At 40.4% G+C, this 22,500-nt stretch overlaps 1 protein-coding gene across 2 annotated transcripts in view; it reads left to right on the top strand.

Moving 5' to 3' along the window:
* Positions 1 to 275: 275 nt before the first annotated feature.
* The window catches only part of LOC106548844 (adenosine receptor A1), a 66,393-nt gene continuing 44,168 nt past the window's right edge, over positions 276 to 22,500 (top strand). Inside the window, exons 1-2 of one of the 2 annotated variants that reach the window (XM_087720243.1) lie at positions 276 to 428; positions 13,969 to 14,345. In XM_087720243.1, coding sequence (XP_087576369.1) covers positions 14,008 to 14,345 — 338 coding nt within the window. In that variant the 5' untranslated portion in view covers positions 276 to 428; positions 13,969 to 14,007. Of the gene's footprint in view, positions 429 to 7,515; positions 7,826 to 13,968; positions 14,346 to 22,500 lie in introns of those variants that run through there. The other variant, XM_087720242.1, reaches the window with a different exon arrangement.

The raw sequence follows: 22,500 nt of genomic DNA, 5'->3' as shown, positions 1-22,500 counted from the left end.
GTAGTGTGACCTTGCAAATTGTCTGTTTCTTTTCTTCCTCCTCTGTTGACACACTCAACACCTTAGGTTACATTGCTTATTTCCTGATTCCAGCAAACAGCTTTGATCCAGCCCCTTCAAAACTCCTGATCCTCTAGTGTGTAGATCACATGGCTTGTTATACATTACTGTGGTGAAATTTGAATGGCATTTCATTGTAAATTCTAGATTACCGTTAGCATATACTGTAATCTTGAAAAAAGGAACTGCATTTCCTAAGCATTTCTGGGTATTCAGCAAATTACATGAATTCCACAAAAAAGTCTAGTGATGTGCGGGCTTTTTCTCCTCTCAAATGTATCATTAACTGCTTTTTCCACCTAGAAGAGTCTCTCATTTTTCAAGCTGGAGATGAGAGAACACAGACCACTCTTCACCTATCCTCTGAGGTAAAAACAGATCACAACTTCGCTTTTATTTATTTGCTTGTTTACTATTGCCTCTAAAAGTCTCAGAGTGATGTAAGAGCTGTGAGTGAATATTCCTTTATGCTGTCTTGCTGATGAAATTGATATTTGTATTCTTCATATAAGATTGTATACTGATACTTTTGATGGAAAGGTTTAGTCCCCTCCTGCCATTAAGCAAACATTACTTTGCTTATGAATGGTACTAGGAATACTACCCTGTATTATTCTCAGACTGATAAGATGAATAATGTGACTGAAAAGAGTTAAAATTATAAGATATATATGGTAAATTGATTTCAAGAAGAAGGAAAGGTTGAGTTTTGCGCCAGTTTTTCTCCTGCTGCAAATACATTCATTTTGGATTCAGAGGTCACCGCTCAAGGACTGTAAGTGATAAGTCAGAAAATAAGTCTGTTGTTGCAAGTAAATCAAACAGAGAAAACTTACCCAAGATAATTTGTTGCTGATTATGGATAGGGCATTGTCAAGGGTACTGGTTGTGCTAAGAGCAGTTGTTCTAAGATCAAGATATTACTATTTCCTTGTGCTTCATAAATTTACTTATTTTGCATTAATTCAACAGAGGTTTTAGTCCTGTTGACTAAAGGTCCTAAGGGACATGTTATTTAACTGCTCATGGAATTAATTTGATGTTTCATTTTCGGCTCTAGCAGGTTTCTGAACAACTTGATGTTTATTGTCTAGATTTTACAGCTGAATTGCTATATATTAGCTAGTAAGCAGAAATTATACAGCTGCGGTGTTTCCCATTATTTTTTGTTTCTCTACTGTAAGTGTTGTCTATGGATATTCGTATCCTTCTTCCTGTTCCTCTCATGTAACTTTTATTTCCCTGTCTGAACAGCCTAATTTTTGATCCACCATTCCTGCTTTTTCTGTGAATAGTTGTCAGGCGTGCCTCCTTCAAAATTCAAGAAAGGAAACCCCTAACTCCATTGTTTCAGAGAAAAGGTATTTTTACTGAATATGAAGCGATAGCATCGAAAGTAAAGCAAGGTCTCAGGCTAAAAGGCACAAAACTGTACTTATCAAAAGTTTATCCAAACCCCTCCCCTCAACAAACCCCAAACTAAATGTCCAATCTCTAGCCCCCAAGGGTGTGAGGGGCATCTTCAGGTGACCTCACCCATCTGGTATGCAGACACGGTTGACCTTGACCAGACCTAAACAGGACCATTCAACATGCACAGAAGATGGTGAGAACCAAACTCCCTCTTCTTGAGACATCACCTCCAGCATGAGTCCCCCAGTTACTATGGCAGCCGATAGCAAGCAAAGCGATATAGAGGCTGACATTAGTATACACAAGAGACACATGGAACCAGAACTTCTATGATTAAGAAGGCAGTTATTAAATGAGCTGTGCCCAATTTTATGACCTTTTTTCACAGTTGTTTAGTGACTTACTGCCGTTAAGTGAATCTGGCAGTCATAAAGTGAATTCAGGCAATCTTCATTGACTTTGCTTATCAGTGGTTGCAAATGATGACCACATGATCCCACTATGTCGCAATCATGGTAAATATTTGCTGGTTGCCAAGTACCCAAATTTTTATCATGCGACCATGGGGATGCTGCAATGGTTATAAGTGTGAGGGTTGGTTATGAGTCACATTTTTCAGTGCTATTGTAATTTGAATGATCGCTAAACAAATAGTTGTAATTTGAGGATATTTCGACCTGTATTAACTTTGTGACAAGATAAAAAATAGCCCCATTTAAGAGGAAAATGAATATGTGCAGAATAAAGCGGGAATATAGCACTTTCTGAATTAATTAATGTGGGCCATTTGAGCCACAGAAGAAGGCTTATACTACTTTCATTGTGAAATTCAAATAAAACTGTTATAATTTTTTTTGAAAGGCTCCTTTAGATTATAACGCTCTAAGTGTAGCATGTTTAGGTTATTCCAAAAGTAGAGGGGAACTAGGAAAAGAAGAAGAAAAAATAATCACAGAGGGAGGGAGCCCAGATAGCTGCAAAGGGAAGGGGGAAAAGAAGGAATTTTCCTATATAAAACATATGACTAGTTGCATTGCCTGGATATAACAAATAGGATTACTATTTTTTAAATCATGTGTTTGTTTAAACCTTCCAGCCAAAAAGTCAACTCTTTTCTATTTATTTCTTCCCGCACAAACATTTTTATATTAACTAGTTTTTAGAGGAGAATAAAGGGATGCGGTGGTTCAGTGGCTAAGACGCTGAGCTTGTTGATCAGAAAGGTCGGCAGTTTGGTGGTTTGAATCCCTAGTGCCATGTCACTGAGTGAGCTCCTGTTACTTGTCCCAGCTTCTGCCAACCTAGCAGTTTGAAAGCATGCAAGTAGAAATGCAAGTAGAAAATGGAAGTAGAAAATTAGGAACCACCTTTGGTGGGAAGGTAACAGCGTTCCATGCGCCTTTGGCATTTCGTCATGCTGGCCACATGACCATGGAGACGTCTTCGGAGAGTGCTGACTCTGTCCGAAGATGAGCACTACCCCCTAGAGTGGGGTACAACTAGCACATATGTGTGAGGGGAACCTTTACCTTTAGAGGAGAAAGGATTTTCATGTGTATTAGAATACTTCAAAAGATAAGGGGAAAATGTTGATAATTCATTAAGGAAGCTGGATCATTCATCTTTATTTAGATAAATAAATCTAAATAAATGATGTCTATGGACATTCTCAGTCATTCATGTCATGGTTATCACAAAGATGTTTTTCCCCCCAAAAGGCAATTGGACTTTCTTCGTTTTTTCATTTCTGATTGTATCTGATGTAGATGGCCTCTTTGACTTCTCTTTCAAACCAGTGGTCCTCCCATTGGTTTGAAAGAGGGGTCAGAGGGGCCATCTATATTAAAACAGTCCTCTCTCAACAGAGGGAGCAGGATAAGAAACCACTTCTCCTGAAATCACTTATCTACACTACAGTTCTTTCAGCAGTTCCAAGAAGGCTCCGCACTCATTTGCATTCTGATTCACGTGACTCCCAAGGCACAGATAACACCCTCAACACCTTTTAACTCTCAACAACTCTCAGAGACAGTACTAATGACCAGATGAATGCAAGGAATATAAATCCTTCCATTCTCACTCTCCCCCTCCCCTGCCCAACCATTCGGTCAGACCTGAAGAAGCTTTTTGGATGAGAACCGAGAAACATCTTCAAGGAAAAAACAAAGGAAGTCCAGTTGTCTATCTTTTCCTAGGTGTAAAATAGCCTTTTTGTGATATGGAAAAAAGAAATGTGCATAGTATTTCAAATCTAATTATTGTTAAATTATAAGTATGGGTATTACATAAAATTACTTACAACTTGGCAGCTTTGTTTTTTTTTAAATTTCTTTAGTGATCCTTAGAATGGAAGTCTGCCAAATGTTTCAAATTATTAACATAATTGATGGAAGGGAACATCTGTAGTTCAGAGTTGAATTGTGGGGTCTTGGTGTTCTCTGAGCTTGGTTTTTTTTGCAGACATTTCATTAACCAAACTAGGTAACATCATCAGAGCTAGAAAGGAGGGAGGTTTGCTCTTATTTTATATACTAATGGCTTGCCCTGTCACTGTTGGTGGGGGTGGTCTTGGAGGTTGCTTGACTGGTTTGTTGTTTACTGTTAGCTTGTTTTTCTGAATTAGCAGTTCCTTAATTATATGTTACCAACAATCAAGAAGTAAACAATAGTTTGGTAATGAAAATCATCCTAACTCAGAACCAAAGACTATACTAAATTAACTCAGAACTTTTTCTCTATCAGTCACTTCCTGTTTGGATGTCAGTTGGATATATAAGAATTTAAGTTTTTTTGTGCCATAATGGATACTCTTTAACATACACTTTGCTCCAATATTATTTCCACCATGCAGTTTGGAACAAACTTTTTATATTGCTTACATGTTTTCTTATTCTGCCGATATGGTTTATTTATTATTTATTATTATTTATTAAATATATTTATATGCCGCCCAATCCCAAAGGACTCTGGGCGGCTTACAAAAAATATAAGAAAAAACACATAGCGATAAAAGAAAACAATTTAAAAACAACAAATACCCTCATACATTCATTCTAGTCAGGCTGGACCTCAACAGTGAGGTCAACAGCCCCAGGCCTGCTGGAACAGCCAAGTTTTTACAGCTTTCCTTAAGGCCATTAGGGTGGGTATGGTCTGGATTTCCGGGGGGAGCTGGTTCCAGAGAGTTGGAGCAACCACAGAGAAGGCTCTCCTCCAAGGGCCCGCCAGCTGATACTGTTTGGCTGACAGCATCTGAAGGAGGCCCAATCTGTGGGAGCTTACTGGCCGCTGGGAGGTATGTGGCAGCAGGCGGTCTCGAAGGTATCCTGGCCCTAAGCAATGTAGGGCTTTAAAGGTAATAACCAACACCTTGAATTGAGTCCGGAGACCAATTGGTAGCCAGTGCAGCTCATGGAGGACAGGTGTAACATGGGTGTACCTCAGCACATCCAATATCGCCTGCGCAGTCGCATTCTGAACTAACTGCAGTCTCCGAACGCTTTTCAAGGGTAGCCCCATGTAGAGCGCATTACAATAATCCAGCCTCGAGGTGACAAGGGCATGAGTGACCGTTAGAAGTGCCTCCCGGTCCAAATAGGGCCGCAATTGGTGCACCAGACCAACTTGGGCAAAGGCCCCCCTGGTCACAGCCGACAGATGATGTTCCAGTTTCAGCTGCGAATCCAGGAGGACCCCCAAATTGCGAGCCCTCTCTGAGGGGCGTAAATTTTCACACACACCCCCAGGGTTAAGGATGGACTGTCCAAGCAGTCCTTCAGGGGCAACATCCAAAGCCACTCAGTCTTATCGGGATTGAGCACAAGTTTGTTCGCCCCCATCCAGATCCTAACAGCCTCCAGGCATCAGCACATCATGTCCACCGTGATGGTTGTATCATTGCTTATCTGAACTCTCCAGAGCATTTACGGAAAAAAAATGTTAGTTTTAAAAATTGTCACTGAGGAACTTGATTGTTTGCATTTCTCCTTTGCAAAAATTACAGATTGGTAAAACCTAATATCTTTAGTCATTATGATGGGTGCTTTGTTCTTGGCTGCTGTGTATTTTAATATTCACTTTATTCTAATTGTTTATTTATTTATTTAGTTTGTCACTCATGTAGTTTGTCACTCATGTAGAAGAGCCAAGGTGGCGCAGTGGGTAGAGTGCAGTACTGCAGGCCACTTCAGCTGACTGTTATCTGCAGTTCAGCGGTTCAAATCTCACCGGCTCAAGGTCGACTCAGCCTTCCATCCTTCCGAGGTGGGTGAAATGAGGACCCAGATTGTTGTTGGGGGCAATATACTGACTCTGTAAACCGCTTAGAGAGGGCTGAAAGCCCTATGAAGCGGTATATAAGTCTAACTGCTAACTGCTATGTACAAGATAACAGGAATAAGAATAAACATGAATAAGAACACAGGAAATGGGTACAAATAAATGGGGTCAGTAGGACAGGGGGTTTAGGCACACTGGTGCGCTTATGCACGCCCCTACTTGTATTGTTTGTATTGTTTTTTTAAAAATGCCTCTCAGAGTCACTTGGTGAGATGGGCAGCCATATAAAACAAACAAACAAATAAAGAACAATGTTTAGATCCCACCATAGCTAAATTGCTTCCAGAGTCTTTGGTGGACTTCTCTACATTATATTCATGCATTTGCTTGCTGACATTCTTAAATAACTGTTACACCTTATTTATGGAATTCAATGTTTTTAATTTTAGACCTCTCTCTCACTCTGCTGCTCATCTGATTCTAGATGAGATTTTCATCCTAGTAACATTCAATGAAAGTACGTTCTGTTTTATTTAAAAATACCATAATAGTAGATTTCTTGCAGATAGCAGGATCCTTGAGATCCCTTCCAACTCCCTACAATCTTCCAACCAGCGAGAGATTATGTTATTTCATAACACAAAGAAACATTACTACTTAAGACTGGTTTCTGAGGCTCTTTGTAAAACAATATAGAATTACAACTGCAGAAAAAAAGTAGGAGAACATGTGTTAAATCCCAGAAGCCCAAAAGGTCTTACCTGGGGACTAGACAGTTTGCCGACTGGAAATTAGGTGAGTCTTGCACCAATGACACAGATAAGGCAGTTGGGATCAGGGGAAGATACCCAAGAACTCCAGGTCTCATGTGGAAGCCTTTCTCTCACCCTGTCAATAAGGCAGAGGTACTTCACACAAACAGAAACCTTGATTATTTTCAACACTCTGCTTTGATTTTTTTTTTTTACCCTAATGTCCCAAAGGTGCTTTTTCAGGAGGCAACTGGACTTGTTTTTTCTTTTTCTTTGAAGAAGTTTCACTGCTCATCCAAGAAGCTTCTTCAGCTCTACAAGATAGTGGGGAATGGAAGGATAATGTCGGGGCCGAAGAAGCTTCTTGGATGAGAAGTGAAACCTCTTCAAAGGAAAATAAAACAAGCAAGTCCTCCTCCTGAGACAACCGTGTCCCACTTTGGGACAACCATAACCTAGATCAGTGTTTCCCAACCTTGGCAACTTGAAGATGTCCGGACTTCAACTCCCAGAATTCCCCAGCCAGCGAATGCTGGCTGGGGAATTCTGGGAGTTGAAGTCCGGACATCTTCAAGTTGCCAAGGTTGGGAAACACTGAAGATGACTGAGAATCTTCTCAACTTTTGATCCTAATGCAAAACGGCACAGGTGAAGCAGAGAGGAACGGAGGGGCTTGGGGCAGAGTTGGCTCTTTGAAGCTCTGGGTAACTTTTAAGGCTTCGGGCAACTCGAGGACAAGGAGCCGAGCAGGGCACCTCCGGACTCGGCTCGTTTTAGTTTCAGAAACGCTGGCTTTCTACCCCTCCTGGGGCAGAAGGGAAAGCGGCGCGGTGCGGTTCTGGTGCAGCAGCGCTGTGGCGGTTCTGAGCTTGGCGAACATACACACCCAAACTCCCGGACACGCACGCTTGCGCACTGCGCCCCACCGACCCTCAAAGCAGCCGTCTCCTCCTTAAAATACCGCAAGGACCCTGTTCGGTGCAGTCCGCCGGACCATGTGATACCTTCGGTCGACAGCGGGAAGCGGCGCGGGGGGAGGGAGGGAGGAAGAGAAGAGCAGACTTCATGATGAGAGCCTCCTGCCTGCATCGGTCTCCGGATTCACCGCATTGAACCGCCCCAACTCCAGAAGTCCCGGCCGAGAACCGGGCGGGCTGCTGCTTGCATCCCGAGATACCCGGAGATACAGGAGCCCAGTAACCCAGCCGCCCGAGAGGAGGATGCTCCCACCCCATGTCTCCGGCAGCCGCTGCCGCTACAGCTGCCAGCCTATCCTGAGTGGAAAGGCTTCGCTTGGAGGAAGGAAGTGCGCGGGGGGCCAGGTGAGCCTCGGAGCGCGGGCTGGTTCGGGGCGCAGCGCTTTCTGGCGCTTGGTGGCCTCGATTCCTTCTGGCTGTGCCTGAAATCAGAGGATTTGATCTCGTGGCCGGGACCGCGCAGCAGAGAGGAGAGGGAAGCGGGGGATGCAGAGGGCACCTTTGTTCTGAGATCAGCTGGAAACCGGACGGGAAAAGGCCAGGAAGAGGTTGGGGGACAGTCAGATTAACGGGGCGATTCTCAGGGAAAAGGGAGGCTGGAGGTCAGGCCGTGGCGGTTCTTCCGATTAACCAAACTTCTCTCTGAAGGGCGAGAGGATTTGTGCCAGTCGCTGAAAGTGCTTCTCAGCCGGATGCCTTTCAGATAGATTAGAGACTTTCACTCCCCTGTGCTTGAGAGACAGTGTAGTCAGTAAGGTTTTGACAGAACCAGGCCAGGAATGGTGATGCTACCCTGATATTTCCCCCCAAATGAATGTATTTCAAGGAGAAAACACAAAAAGGCGGTGGGGAGCAGTATCTTAGAGAGTGTCTGCAATATTTTGTCCCTGAGCCTTGTTTAGCTCTTAGGTTGCATACAGCCAGTTATTCCCCCAGAGCCTAAAGGGAGGGGTGTAATAAAATTTGGTTGGTGATGCAGGGGTGTGGGGTGTGTGGTGGAGGGAACTCTGCAAAAGGGGGGGATATAGGTTCAAAGGTGTTCTGGAGTGGAAATGGGAACAAGTAATGTTTGAGGATTCATTTAAGAGATGCCTTTGTTGCTCAAAAATATCTTGCACTTATCTATTGCAACATTTGCTGGCATATTCCTGAAGCCTTGTTCCTTTTACCTCTCCCCAATGAACAGCCTCTCCCGGTACAGGTTGAAAATATGCTACATCAGTTTAATGAGTAACTATATAATGGGACAAAAAAAGGAACTTGTAGCACCAGAAGTCTATATTTTGATGAAGTCTATTCTTTGCTTAATACATTTACATTTGCGATCTCATTTGTTATGCATAATTTGCATTTCTTTCCTCCAAGGTTACCATTGTCTCACAGTGGAACCACATTTTTCAGGAATAAACAGCACAACTTGTCATACCTGGAGAAGTGTAGTTATTCATTCCCTCAGTTATGCTTTCATTGCTGTTGTTACCGACAACTGCAATATGCTGCTTGTAACTATTGATGTAACTACTGAATAATTAATATGATTAATTACAAATTACACCACTCCTTATTCGCCATTGTTTAGGAATTGTTTATGTTATAGTTATTCTGGACTGCTCTGTTTCCCATTTCCTATGAGAATTTGTATATTATCCCCATTTTATTTTTAGATGGAAACTGTAGCCTGTTTATGAACTCTACCTATTATCTGGGGTACAGAATACTTTATTATATTTATAGGATGAAGAAATCTTCTCTGACTGCTACATTTGTAGGAGGGATGTAGGCAGGGGTGGGTTTCAACCGGTTCGCGGCGGTCCCTGAGAACCGGTTGGTCGGCGAACCCGGAAGTAAGTAACTTCCGGGAATGGCGAAGGGCCCGCCCGCGCTCCTTACCCGGTTTTGACGAGTTCTGCGCTTCCACGCATGCGCAGGATGCATACAGCACCTGCACGATTCTCCAGGAGCAGCTGGAGCATCGCACAGATGCTAGTATGCATGCGTGCACCGTGCGTGTGCACGAGGACGCCGCCGGCCCCGTTCCAACTGAACCGGTTGGAACGGGGTGAGAAACCCACCCCTGGATGTAGGAGAAGATCCATCATCAAAAAATGGGGTAGCTCATTGGTAAAGCATATGCACTGCACACAAAATATCAATGTTTAACTATTGCTAGCATCTTTGAGGGAGGAAATGATGAAATAGTTGAGGTCTATCTATTTGACAGCAGTGCTGGTTTAAAATCTATAATAATCACAAGGCAAAAATAAGATAATTGCCAGATCACATCTTAAAATTGTCCTAGAGCTCATAAATAGAGGAAAAAATCATGATCTGAATCAAAGTGTTGGAATGATGTTGATGGTTATTTAGATCAGGGTCCCTCAAAGTAATTATTACCAACCTCTAAGGGCCTATGGGACTATCCATATTTATTGTTCATCACACAATCAGCCAGATGTTCAGATTAGATTTGGCATTTTTATCCACTTATCAAAACTTTCCTAAGGACTTGGGATAGGCAGATGGGGAGGTTTGACGGTGTTAGAGGCATCATTGCAGAATGTAAGGTGTTCCGAGTACAGCTGCCTTTTTAGCAGAGACAGATTATGGAGGGGCCCCATTCCTTGTGAAGTAAAGGGACAGGGAGTGAGGAAGCAGCAAAATGACAAGACTTCTTCTGAAATGCTCTGCCTCCTGAGATAGGGAATACCCTGAACTACTTTGCTTTTAAAATTTGGTTCTTAGGCCATGTGTTTGGGACATACCATAATAGTTGCTGGCTGCCTTTTAGATAAATTTCTTGCTCTTGTTTTTATTACAGTGTACCTGCATCCTGTTTTTGTAAATTTTTTAGAGTAATAACCCATAAATGCACCAGGGTCTCCCATGTCACTTGTGAGCAGTGGTGGGATTCAAAAAATGTAACAACCAGTTCTCTGCCCTAATGATTTCTTCCAAGAGCCAGTTCACCAAACTGCTCAGAAACGTATCAACAGGTTCTCCCAAAGTGGTGCGAACTGGCTGAATTCCACTGCTGCTTGTGAGTCCCAGAAGCCTTCAGCTTGTTACCAACTTGTACTTCTTCATGTAGGAGCACATTTTCTACTTCCCAATGTCTCAGCTCAGCACTTGAAATGCTGAGGTTATTCCTTTCTTTCAGTTCTACAGTAAGAGAGCCCAAGAAAAGCAATCAGTTCCTTTCCTTCTAGATATTCAGTTTGTGTAGTGTGTAATTTACCTAGTAATGAAAACAAAACAATAATATTTAGGAAGGGGAGATGCAAAGCTTCTAAGGCCCCATCAATGTTCCATCAATGTTTTCATCAATGCAAATGAAAAGATCCCACTTTTGTGGTTGTGGATATGTTGCAACTGAGCTGGAAATAAATTGCCTGATGACACAGACAGCGTGAGATAATGAAGGTGGTGGTTATTTTGGAGAAATGTAAACCTGTTATGTGGAAGTGCTTTTAGTTAAATAAAATATGCATACTGTATAAAGTGGGAAAATATTAAATATTGTACCTACTTTTTGATACTGTAATCTTAGGCATTCCACTCAAAGGCAACATGAGGGCCTTTATCCTGAAAGATTTGCACATCTCAGCTCCATAGATCAACAATGCACAGGTTTATACACAATCTTAAGGGTTCTCAATTTTTCTTTGAAGTAATGCAGTGCATGCAAAAAAAGGAACAAGGGTTCAATCACATGGTTGTAGCCACCACTATGACTTTTTAGACTCCCCATGGACAGCCCTGAAGTTATTACTTACCAGGCTAATAAAAAATCGTCCATAGGGTCAAATACCTATTAGCCTTCTTCATTATCCTCATAAATATAAAGGACACTTTTACGCATATCAGTTATCCATAACATTTGACTTTGGATGTCTAGCTGAATCATAGGCCTCCCCCTACAATTACATATTTTAAATTTTTTTGTTTGTTGACATTTACATATCTGAATATGTTTAATAGCGTTTCCCCCTTTAATTAATTATATTGCTTGTTGCTAAAGTATATGGGGTTAGTGAATTGTTTTTACAGTTCAAAATCTATGACTTTTAAGGTGCACCTACTTAGGATCGTTTATTGACAATCATAAACAGTAATCTACCACAGTGCTCTGGTGCAGGTTGTGGCTTCAGTCACCTAGTAAGCTGAGAGAGAGAATGAGAGAATAAATCATCCAACTTCCTTGAGTAAAGTAAGACCAGGTCTCCACACACTGTCTATCCTAAGACCACTACATCATACAGTGGTGGGATTCAAATAATTTAACAACCAGTTCTCTGCCCTAATGACCAGCTGAGTAGGCATGGCTCGGTGGTCATGTGACTGGGTAGGAGTGGCCAACTCAACATCATTTACATCGATGGGTGCTTTGCCTTAGCTGTTACAATGTAATAACGGTTAACTGGAGAGGCAGTTTCTGTAAGCAGGGCAATAAAGATTAGGCTAGAAACAAAACCAGAATGTTTCCTTCCTGCTTTCTTTACAGGATTAGCCCTGTAAAGTGGAAAAAAGTAAAATGAGATTTCTTCCAACAACTGGTTCTCCAAACTGCTTAGAAAGTTAACAACTGGTTTTCCCGAATAGGTGCGAACTGGCTGAATCCTACCACTGACATCACAATGACTTATTTGGGATTATGATACCAAAATAACAGAAGCGTCATCAAAATGCAATTAAGGAGGGATCAGATTGGTAAAGAAACTGTTGGGAGATAAGCAGTGGTAGGTTTCAAATCCCGTTCCAACTGGTCCGGTTAGAACGGGGCTGACGCCGTTCTCATGGACGTGCACAGCGTGCGCACATGCGTCTTAACACCTCCACAATGCTCCAGTTGCTCCATACATGTGCGCGGCAGCGCAGAAGCTTTAAAACACAGGTAAGGAGCGAGGGCAGGCAGGTGGGCCCTCCGGAGCACCGTACTGGAACAGTATCCAGTGCTCCGGCCTGGCTCCAGTACGCCTGTACTGGAGTGTACCGCCTGCAACCCACCACTGGAGATAAGCCTGTATGCCCCAGTCCCTCATTGTTTTCTGAGTGTGGCTTTTTCTCAGGTAAACAGACATATGAAGAAGTCCTTCCAAGGAGTTGTTTCATTTTGGAATTTCCTTGCTCTTGAAGGCAAAGAGGTAACAATTTTGTAAAGTGAATGAAAAATACAACAAGTCACAGTATTGCAGATTTCAATATACGTGCATGCATTCAAGAAGGGTGAGCTCATCAAGGAAGGTTTCACTGTTGTTGTGAATCAGCAGTGTTCAGAAATGGTCCCTTAGATCTTATCATTTGAACTCTATATGGTTGCTGAACATAATGCTTGGGATCAAATGAAGCAGTGAGGAAGAACCCACTCTTAACTGTAGCAATCTTTTTGATGGAATAAAAGTTTTCTGTGCAGAAGAAGAAAAGAGAGAAAAATTGACAGGGATAAGGAGAAAAATCTTGACAGAAGCACTAGCTATAACCAAAGATAAGCTGATGGAAAGAACAGATGTTGTGTTTCAAGCTTTTATGAGATACGAAAGGAATAACATGTTGCCAAGAGAAGTTTATACAAGATTTATTAAGAAAGTAACTAGAACATTAATGCTACAAATGGCAAGAGATATAAGACCGTACTATTATTGGAAAGATACAGGTCGATGCAATGAAAATGTATAATAAGAAATTAAGCTAAATTTAGTTTACTAGTAGTATGTATAAAATGAAGCGACAATAGCTGTAGTTAAATAATGATTAATAATGATAACAATACATATAGATATATTAATTTGATAATATGAAATTTTATATAAACAACATATGGAGATTATGAGAGGAGGTTTAAAAGTTTTATCTAGAATATGTTATAAAGATGTATTGTGATTGGATGATTTTAGGATGTTGGAATGGAATGTTATCATATAATCCTATTCTAGATTTTGAATATTATATATAAAAGGATGTAAAAACAATTATAGTCAAATTAAGTTTGAGATATAATAATTGTGATATACATGAATATAGGTGAATTTAAAATATGGGATTTGGTATGAAAAGCAGGTGGTGACTATGGAAGAGATGCATGGAAATACTGTAACCAACTGACACACTTTCTACAATTCGTAATGGAAGATGGGTTTTTTATTTTTATTTTTATGTTTGTTTGTCCTTGTTCAAAAACAAAAATTATTTTAAAAAAGTTTTTCTGTGCAGTAGCTTGACTCATATTACATATTCAACATGTGACATTCCTGGTGACAAATTGGAGAAAGGCTGCTTAAAAAAATGCTGTAATTGTACAGGATTTAAAATAACAGACTTTCCCTGCACCAGAAACTCTTTGGCCTTGTAAAATTTGCTTGTAAACACAGATTGTGAAAAATGTGTATATTTGTTCATATTTTGGTGCCACACTCTATTAAAGTAACTGGATAGCTTGAAATTCTGTAGCAGCTATTGTTGACCATATCTTATGTCTACATTAATCATTTCAGGTAATTTAAGGGCCTGCAGCTAGTGCGCATCAGGACATCATGTCAGAGTTCAACCCATTGGATATTGTTTATATCTTCATAGAGGTGCTGATTGCCCTTGTATCCATCCCCGGGAATATCCTGGTAATCTGGGCTGTCAAAGTGAACAAGTCTCTCCGGGATGCTACCTTCTACTTTATTGGGTCTCTGGCAGTGGCAGACGCAGCTGTTGGAACATTTGCAGTTCCTCTGGCCATCACAATCTCCCGAGGACCAAGCATGAATTTCTACCAGTGCCTGATGTTGATCTGTCCTCTCCTCATCCTCACAGAAAGCTCCATTTTGGCATTATTGGCTATTGCCGTGGATCGCTATCTCCGGGTCAAGATTCCTATCCGGTAAGAGCTAAAGCCTGAGAGATAAGTCCTAGTCAGAGATGGGAATTGAATTTTTTCCCTATATCTCTAGGATTGCATTGCACAGCAAAGAGCCAAAATTTTAAAAAAATGTCAAGAATGATTTCTTTTCAAAAGGATGTTTTATTGCACTTTGTTAATAAAATGCTTAATAAATTTGTCCAAACCACGGATGACCATTGGGTTTACATGTGCTTTATATATAAACAAAAAGAAATGAAAATAAGAAAAGCAAAAAATTTAAAAACTAAAATTAGGTTCATGTAATCAGGGCAGACAAGAGTTGGTTATACACCCTGCAGTCCTGGGTTACTTTCTGATGGACCACAGCTAGTACATGCAGTCCTCAACTTACAACAAATTGTTTAATGACCATTTGAAGTTACAATGGCACTGAAAAAGTGATTTATGACTGTTTTTCACACTTACGACCATGGCAGAAGTCTCATGATCACATGATCAAAATTCAGATGCTTGGCAATTGACTCACATTTATGACAGTTGCAGTGTCCTGAAGTCACGTGATCACCTTTCGTGACTTTCTGAAAAGCAAAGTCAGTGGAGAGGCCAGATTCACTTAACAACCGTGTTACTAACTTGACAACTGCAGTGATTCTCTTAATAACTGTGGCAAGAAAGGTCGTAAAATGGGACAAAACTTACTTAACAACTACCTGACTTAGGAACAGATATTTTGGGCTCAGTTTTGGCCGTAAGTCGAGGACTACCTATATTACAAATAAATGACGATATGATGAAGTTATTCCATCTTGTATTCCCTAATGGAATATTGTGGAAAACATACAGAAAATTCAGTGGAAAAATGTAGTGTTGTTATAAATGGATAATGGTGTTGTATAGACCCCTTTTAAAAATTCATAAATGAAGCACCACTTCATTTACGAAGGTATTAAATTCTTGCCTGAAAGCACCTAATTGCTATTCCTTGCACTGGCTTTATTCTGATTTCAGGTCTTTCTGATGTTTGGCATATTGTGTCCTAAGTGTTAGGCCTGGATTAAGTTCTGATTATTCCATGTATGGCTTTTCTAAAGCATTCCAGATAGGAAGTATTGGGAGATCCAAATATAACAAGAATATGACTGTCTGATTTGAGAGAAGGATTCTGTCACTCTTTGCGAGGTTGGGAGGCAGAATATTTTTAACTGTATTCTGACTGTATTCTTGAACAAAGGATGAACAAAGAATGCACAGGTTGGATGATAGGGAAGTAATAGTAGTGGGAAGAGAACAATGATGAAAATATGTTTCAGGTCAGAGAGAATTTTTTTAAACATATTGGTCAATCTCCTCTTCCAAGCACAACTAAGCAATAACTGATATACTATATGCAACCATGAATATATATGAAACAATTTCAGTCTCCATTTTGCAGCCAAATTGATTTTGATGCTGGAAATTGAGGAAGCTAAAATGCCTGGAGCTGAACCCAGGATTGGGGTCAAATTGTAATAAATAGATATTTACTGGCACTGGGGTAGGGTTAAGGAGCATATAAATTATTTCCCCAAGTGCTAATTGTTCTGCAAAGGATAACATATCGTTATCAATTTAAATAGGATACATAACTGTCGGATTAAAAAAATACATGCCATTCTCTTTTTAAGTACATTCTTTTGAGTGTGTGGGTGAGAAAAGGATGTTATCATGCATTAATTAACACTGAAAAAAGGATGTGATTTTATCTATACAATAATGGATGGTTTCTGAATCTTTAAAATCTGCTCGTATGCAGAAATTTAGCAGTTGTAGATATTTTTTTTAATGTAGGAAAACTATTTCATACAGAATTTGTTTATGGGTACATAAACAGCCAAAGAAGTAGGCAAATGACAAAACAGATGTCTCTTGTCAGTACAATCTTAGAATTAAAGAATAGTAAGATGAGTAAACAAGGTTACAATTCAATCTAATAATATGTATAACTTTGTAATGAAGTATTAAGCCCCTACCATGAATTAATCTAAGCAAATTTCAACAATAAAATGAGATTATTTCCTACATAGGTCAGCCTCAGGACTGCAAAATACATGGCACATACTGCTCTTCCTCTATTATATAACTAAAGTTGTAAAGGTATTCTGTCACAGATCTTGCTGGTAGCAAATATGATGTCCATGCTAGTTTGCAAGAACAATAGTCAGCTGATTCTAATCTTTTCAGTTAAAATTATTTCCTTTTCCTCTTTGGTCAAGCGGTTCTGCAAAGCAGAAAATAAATCCTACTTATTACTTTAATTGAATGAATAAACATATAGAAAGTTGGTGCTTTGCTTTGCAAATATACTGTATTCTTCATCTAACTCCAAAGTGATATGGTGATTGATTTCACTTTAGTATTCTTTAGTATATCCATCTGCTCAGGAAAAAAGGCAAAGAAAACATGAAATGATGGATTACTTCCTAGCATGATATAGTTGAAATGGAGAGAACTTTACCTATTTTATTTTCTGGTAAATGTGTAGCCATTTTTTGAGCATACCCAAAATATACAATACAGGTGAAACATTAACTCTAACTAAGACATTTTAGCAACAGCAGATATTTGGACAAGGCAGCAGGTTACTTCCCATTGGACAATTTTCTTGCTGTGTCCTCTTACCTTTTTGTTCCACAAAAATAAGCACCCATCACTTTTCTTCTGGTGGGTTAATCTTACTGGATTTATGCTTTTGCATTTGTAAGTCTGTGTGTGTTAGTATGGGTATAGGTAGATGTAACATCCTATGAAATATTTGGAAGCTGATGTAAAAGTCTTCTACCTCAGATGGTACAGCAAAAATTAAGTAGGAAATAAAACATAGCAATATATTTTAAAATAAACAATCTGTCATATTTCAAACCAGCACCCTTCTGTTTACACGGAAAGTGTAATCATTCTGCTTTTTTTTTTAGCATTCCTGGTAACTCTAAAAGCTGTTAGAAATTGTAGCAACCATAGAGTCAATTGAATAGTCACTGTTGCTCTGTGAAGTGGACCACTGAGGTTATAAAAAAATGAAGTGTGCTACCCAAAACGAATGGGATCATTTGAGATGACATCATATGGAAAGAATGCTCCAGAAGTAAAGCTGAAAAACATACCAGAGGTTGCTTTGACCTTTGATAATGAATGGAGGGTTAATAGAAGGCAATGCGATAGTATTCTGTCCTCCAAATATGGTTGCTGGCCTGTTCTGGTCCAGGTAATCTCCTCTATGTGAGCTAAGCCTAAATATTTCTGCTTGTGAGTTTTCTGATTGGCAGCATAAAGAGAAGAACAAATCTACCCAGCCACAGGCAAGGGCATTCTCATTGGCTGCCCACCTGGGAATGGGTTAAATGTTAGCCTCCTACCCTGAAACTAATCAATCTTCTCCTGGGAGGGATAGCACTAGTAGCTTTCAGCCTTTATAAGAGATTGCTTTGCTGATTTGTTTTGAAATAGGAAGGTATTCTTCACAGCAGAAAACTGGGAAAACTGTCTGCATATGTCATCAAAAGGACAAGAGTTTTCCTTGTCATGTACTCTCTCTCATATGTGTAATGCTCCCTCTCTCTCTTTCACTTCTTTGGACTGGGTGCTGCTTGGAGCTTGTCTCTGGCTGGCTGTGTGCAACCTGCATGTGGCATGATAGTAGGAGAGACTCTTTCAGTGTGCTTGGCTGCTACTGCAATCCCAAGAATGATGACTCACATCCAGACACATTTTAACCTCAGGCAATAGAGCTTAGTCCAGTTTCAGGAGCTTACCTGAACGAGCTTTGCTTTACATGTCATGACTCACAAAGGATGAAGGTCTCTTTGCCCATGGAAAAAATTATTTGTGCTGTTCATGGTGACCTTTCGGTAGTGGTGGAACATTATCCCTCTATATGATTAAAAGAGATGGATACAATATCATATCAGACCAAACCTTTGGAGGATGAGTGGAATGAGAAAGAGATTAAAAGTTGCCCACATGTGGAAATGAACAATTTCATGTGCTCCTCTGTTTGATGTTTTAAAATAAATGAATGGCTCTTTTATTCCATTTGTGGAGAAATTTGTGATGCTCCTATTGTTAAAACCAAGGACCCTGACAAAGGAAGAGTTAATGAGCAGGAATGTTCACAAGGTCGGGAGGGGTGTGTAAAAAATTAAGAATGTGGCTGTGGCAATGTGTTCATCTGTACAACTCTATTTTGAACACACACATGCACACACAGACAAACACACACACACACACACACACACTGGTGAATCTAAATGAGTATTGCAAACATGACCAAACAACCAAGGATTGAAACTAGATTTCTAAGAATCAAACTTATGAGCAAATTCACATCGGTGGTTTTCCTTTCAATTTTTTGAATTACAGGTTCTTTCTGCCCAGGCAATGATATGATTTGAATATAATATTCTTCTAAAAGAAAGGCAGCTCACCTTTCAACTCCTGAGTTGCCCTTGATCCAGTTTACTTTGGGGGGAAGGGTTCTGATGGCCACTGGAGGCCTGATAGTGATAAGGTGACTTTTGGGGCTGCCTTTGGCTCTTTTATGTCCCCCCAGTTTTTTCTATTAAAAATAGGATGTTTTTCATAACTTGTCCCCAAAATTTGACAATATACTCTTGTAAGTTGGGAAGGGAGGAAGAAAGGGATCAGAGTGAGCCACAGCTCATGGCCAGCATCTACAAGAGGTAGGCAGTGAGCGAAGAGTCCTGTAGAAATTCAGTGTTATTCACAAGTCTGCTTGTTGTTTTGTGTCCAGTTTTGCTTGTTGCTGCCAAATCCTCCAGATGTCAATGAAACTATTGATCCCGTTTATAAGGCTGGGCTGCTTTGGAATGCCCTTCACTATTTGCAGGAGGGAACAGATTATTTGCAGTAGGTACCTTATCGGTGGTTGAGGAGATGCTGATAATAGGGTTGACTTCTTTCTATTCTTGATTCAGATCTCAGCACAAAAACAACAACAACATGCGTATAAAGTAAAAACAGCAAACTTCTCTCTGCCCAGATCACGTGGCTTAGATCATCAGAGCAGAATCTGAAGCATTAATTTTCTTCTGCATTTGAATCAATCTGTGGTATAACTTCTATAGAGATATTTTTTTCTGCATAAGCACGCCTTTTGTCCTCTCTGAAATTTTGATAATCAGCACCACAACATTTGGGGCACCTAATGAATAAAACCAGAGAAAGTTTGACATAGGTTAAGACAGTAGTCGTAGAAGCAATCATTTGCTTGCTGACTTCTTCCACACCTTCTTCCCCCCACTTGTCAGAAAGCTTCCACTGCAGTGTTATTTATGGACATGCCAAGAATGTTTCTGCCTGGGAGGCAGAAACAGCAGCCACATGAGACAGCAGAGCCATTTGTAGAAATTTACTGGTGGAGCCCATTTTCAATCACACTTGGAAACAAATAAGTGAGAAAGAAGAATGGAGATGCCAGCTGGATTATCACTTGCTTGTTTTAGATCAGGTTTGAGAGTGGCAACTTAATAATCATATCCTTCAAAACCTGCATTGACTTCACTAAAATAGAATAGAATAACAGAGTTGGAAGGGACCTTAAAGGTCTTCTAGTCCAACTCCCTGCTTAGGCAGGAAACCCTACACCACTTCAGACAAATGGATATTCAACATTTTCTTTAAAAAGTCCAGTGTTGGAGCATTCACAACTTCTGGAGGCAAGTTGTTCCATTTAATCATTGTTCTAACTGTCAGGAAAATTCTCCTCAGTTCTAAGTTGCTTCTCTCCTTGATTAGTTTTCACCCCTTGCTTCTTGTCCTGCCCTCAGGTGCTTTGGAGAATAGTTTGGCTACCTCTTCTTTCTGGCAGCCCCTGAGATATTAGAACACTGCTATCATGTTTCCCCTAGTCCTTCTTTTCATTAAACTAGACATACCAAGCTCCTGCAACCATTCTTCATATGTTTTACCCTCTAATTAGTCCCCTAATCATCTTTGTTGCTCTTTTCTGCACTCTTTCTAGAGTCTCCACATCTTATTTACATCATGGCAATCAAAACTGGATGCAGTATTCCAAGTATGGCCTTAGCAGGGCCTTATAAAGTGGTATTAACACTTCACATGATCTTGATTCTATCCCTCTGTTTACGCAGCCTAAAACTGTGTTGGCTTTTTTGGCACTAGGGAAAATTAAATGGAAGTGAAGATGGTTTGAATCTCCTATCTCCTTTTTTTAAGTGAAAAAGGAAGATAGTTAAACCATTGATACAATAAAGAGGGAGTAGGCAGTGCATGTGTTAGAATCCCCAAAGAGTCAAAGTGTAGCAGACACCCAGCCTCTTTTTCTCACGTAGGCTGCATAAAAAGGGCTAGGGATTCAGATGTGGCCACCATTTTGAATTTTGTGACTCCCCTCCAGTGGTGGGATTCAGCCAGTTCGCACCTATTCGGGAGAACTGGTTGGTAACTTTCTAAGTAGTTCAGAGAACCGATTGTTGGAAGAAATCTCCTTTTGTTTTTTTCCACTTTACAGGGATAATCCTGTAAGGAAGGCAGAAAGGAAACATTCTAGTGTTGTTTCTAGCCTAATCTTTATTGACCTGCTTACAGAAACTGTCTCTCCGCTTAACCCTTATTACATTGTAACAGCTAAGGCAAAGCGGCCATCAATGTGAGTGACGTTGAGTTGGCCACTCCTACCCGTTCACATAACCACCGAGCCCCACCTACCCAGCTGGTCATTAGGGCAGAGAACTGGTTGTTAAATTATTTGAATCCCACCACTGCTCCCCTCCCACATACACCCTGGGAACAGGCAATTTGATGCCCTTTTGAACTTTTGGATTTCAGATCCGATCAGTCTAAGCCAGCATGGCCAAGACAAAGGGAGCAAGATGTTGAAGTTTAAAGCAGGGGAGTCTATAGGGAGGTCAAACCCGTTAAAACTCATGTAATAAATATAAACACAGGCAGAACTTTGATCAAAGGTCCAGATACCATCTTCAGTTTTTTTTTTTACCAGAAAAGCAGATATGCCTGACCATGAGACTGAAGCTTTGTCCCCCCCTCCCCCCTTTTTTTGCCTGGATCACATCTGCAATGCAAATATAAAAGGGGTAAAGCTTCATCTTTGCAGTTGTGACATCTATATATTTTTCCTCCAACCTCCTGAGCGACAAACATCTAAAGACTTGACCTGCTTTTGCAATAAGGTTTTTGTTCTCCTAAACTAACTTTTATTTTAAGCCTGATACAAGGCTGTGTGCTGCTGACATTAGGAAAAGACACACTTTGCTTGACTATCTTTTTTTAATCAACCCCAGCAACTTCAAGATGTATGGGCTTCAACTCCCAGAATCTCCATGCTGGCTGAGGATTTCTGGGAATTGAAGTCCACATATTTTAAAATTGATGAAGTTAAGAAATGTTGGTAAAAAAGAGAGTCTAGCAAAATTCCAAATTTCTCTTCTTGTTTTCTCCTCCTTTTGCTTTCTCTTTCCTCTCCTTCTGCTGATTCCTTGGAAGAGGAGATTCTTTCCCTTCCTGAGCATTTGTTCCAGCCAGAGTGTCATATCCATTTCGACTTGGCTGCTTGCAGTGAGAGATGGATGCCTTTTAAGAATCTGTCACATGGCAGATACAGTAAACACAGCTGCTTAATGAGAGAGGAAAAAAACTGGCTTTTCTTCCAGGTGTTCCGTGTAAATGAAGATAGAAGTGGAGTAAAGCTCCTTGGCTTGACTGGTCTTTAATTGAAATTTGGCAGATGGATGATTCCAAGAGCTGTGCTGTGTCTTCTGTGAGATTGTGAATGAGTTTTCTTATTGGCAGCTGTAGGAATTATCCTGTCACCCTCTTTCTGATTATTGACCAGTTGAAACAACTTTGTCCAGTCTTTTTCTGTAAAATTCCATGAATGGAGGGATGTTAATTTGCCCTGGCTTTTCTCCTTCCTGTATCCCATGTCAAGATCCCATTCTCTCCACTGTTTTTTGTCCTTCAAAGAAGTTTGTGGGGAAAACCTATATACTGAAAAAGCACTTGAAATTATATTTTATCTGATCAATCACTGCCTTGAATGAAGAAGCCAATCCATCTGAGTGCTTCAATTACTGACACACGTTTTGAATGAGGACTCCTCCCTGTCTGGGGCCTGAAACAAATGCCCCATTGTGGTGTC

The sequence above is a fragment of the Thamnophis sirtalis genome, unplaced genomic scaffold, assembly GCF_051295495.1.
Source record: "Thamnophis sirtalis isolate CommonGarterSnake01/CBP01778 unplaced genomic scaffold, rThaSir2_p1.2 scaffold_7, whole genome shotgun sequence".
NCBI classification, from domain to species: Eukaryota; Metazoa; Chordata; class Lepidosauria; order Squamata; family Natricidae; genus Thamnophis; species Thamnophis sirtalis.
The sequence above is the reverse complement of the archived record's forward strand: the minus strand, read 5'-3'. Positions and strand labels throughout refer to the sequence as shown.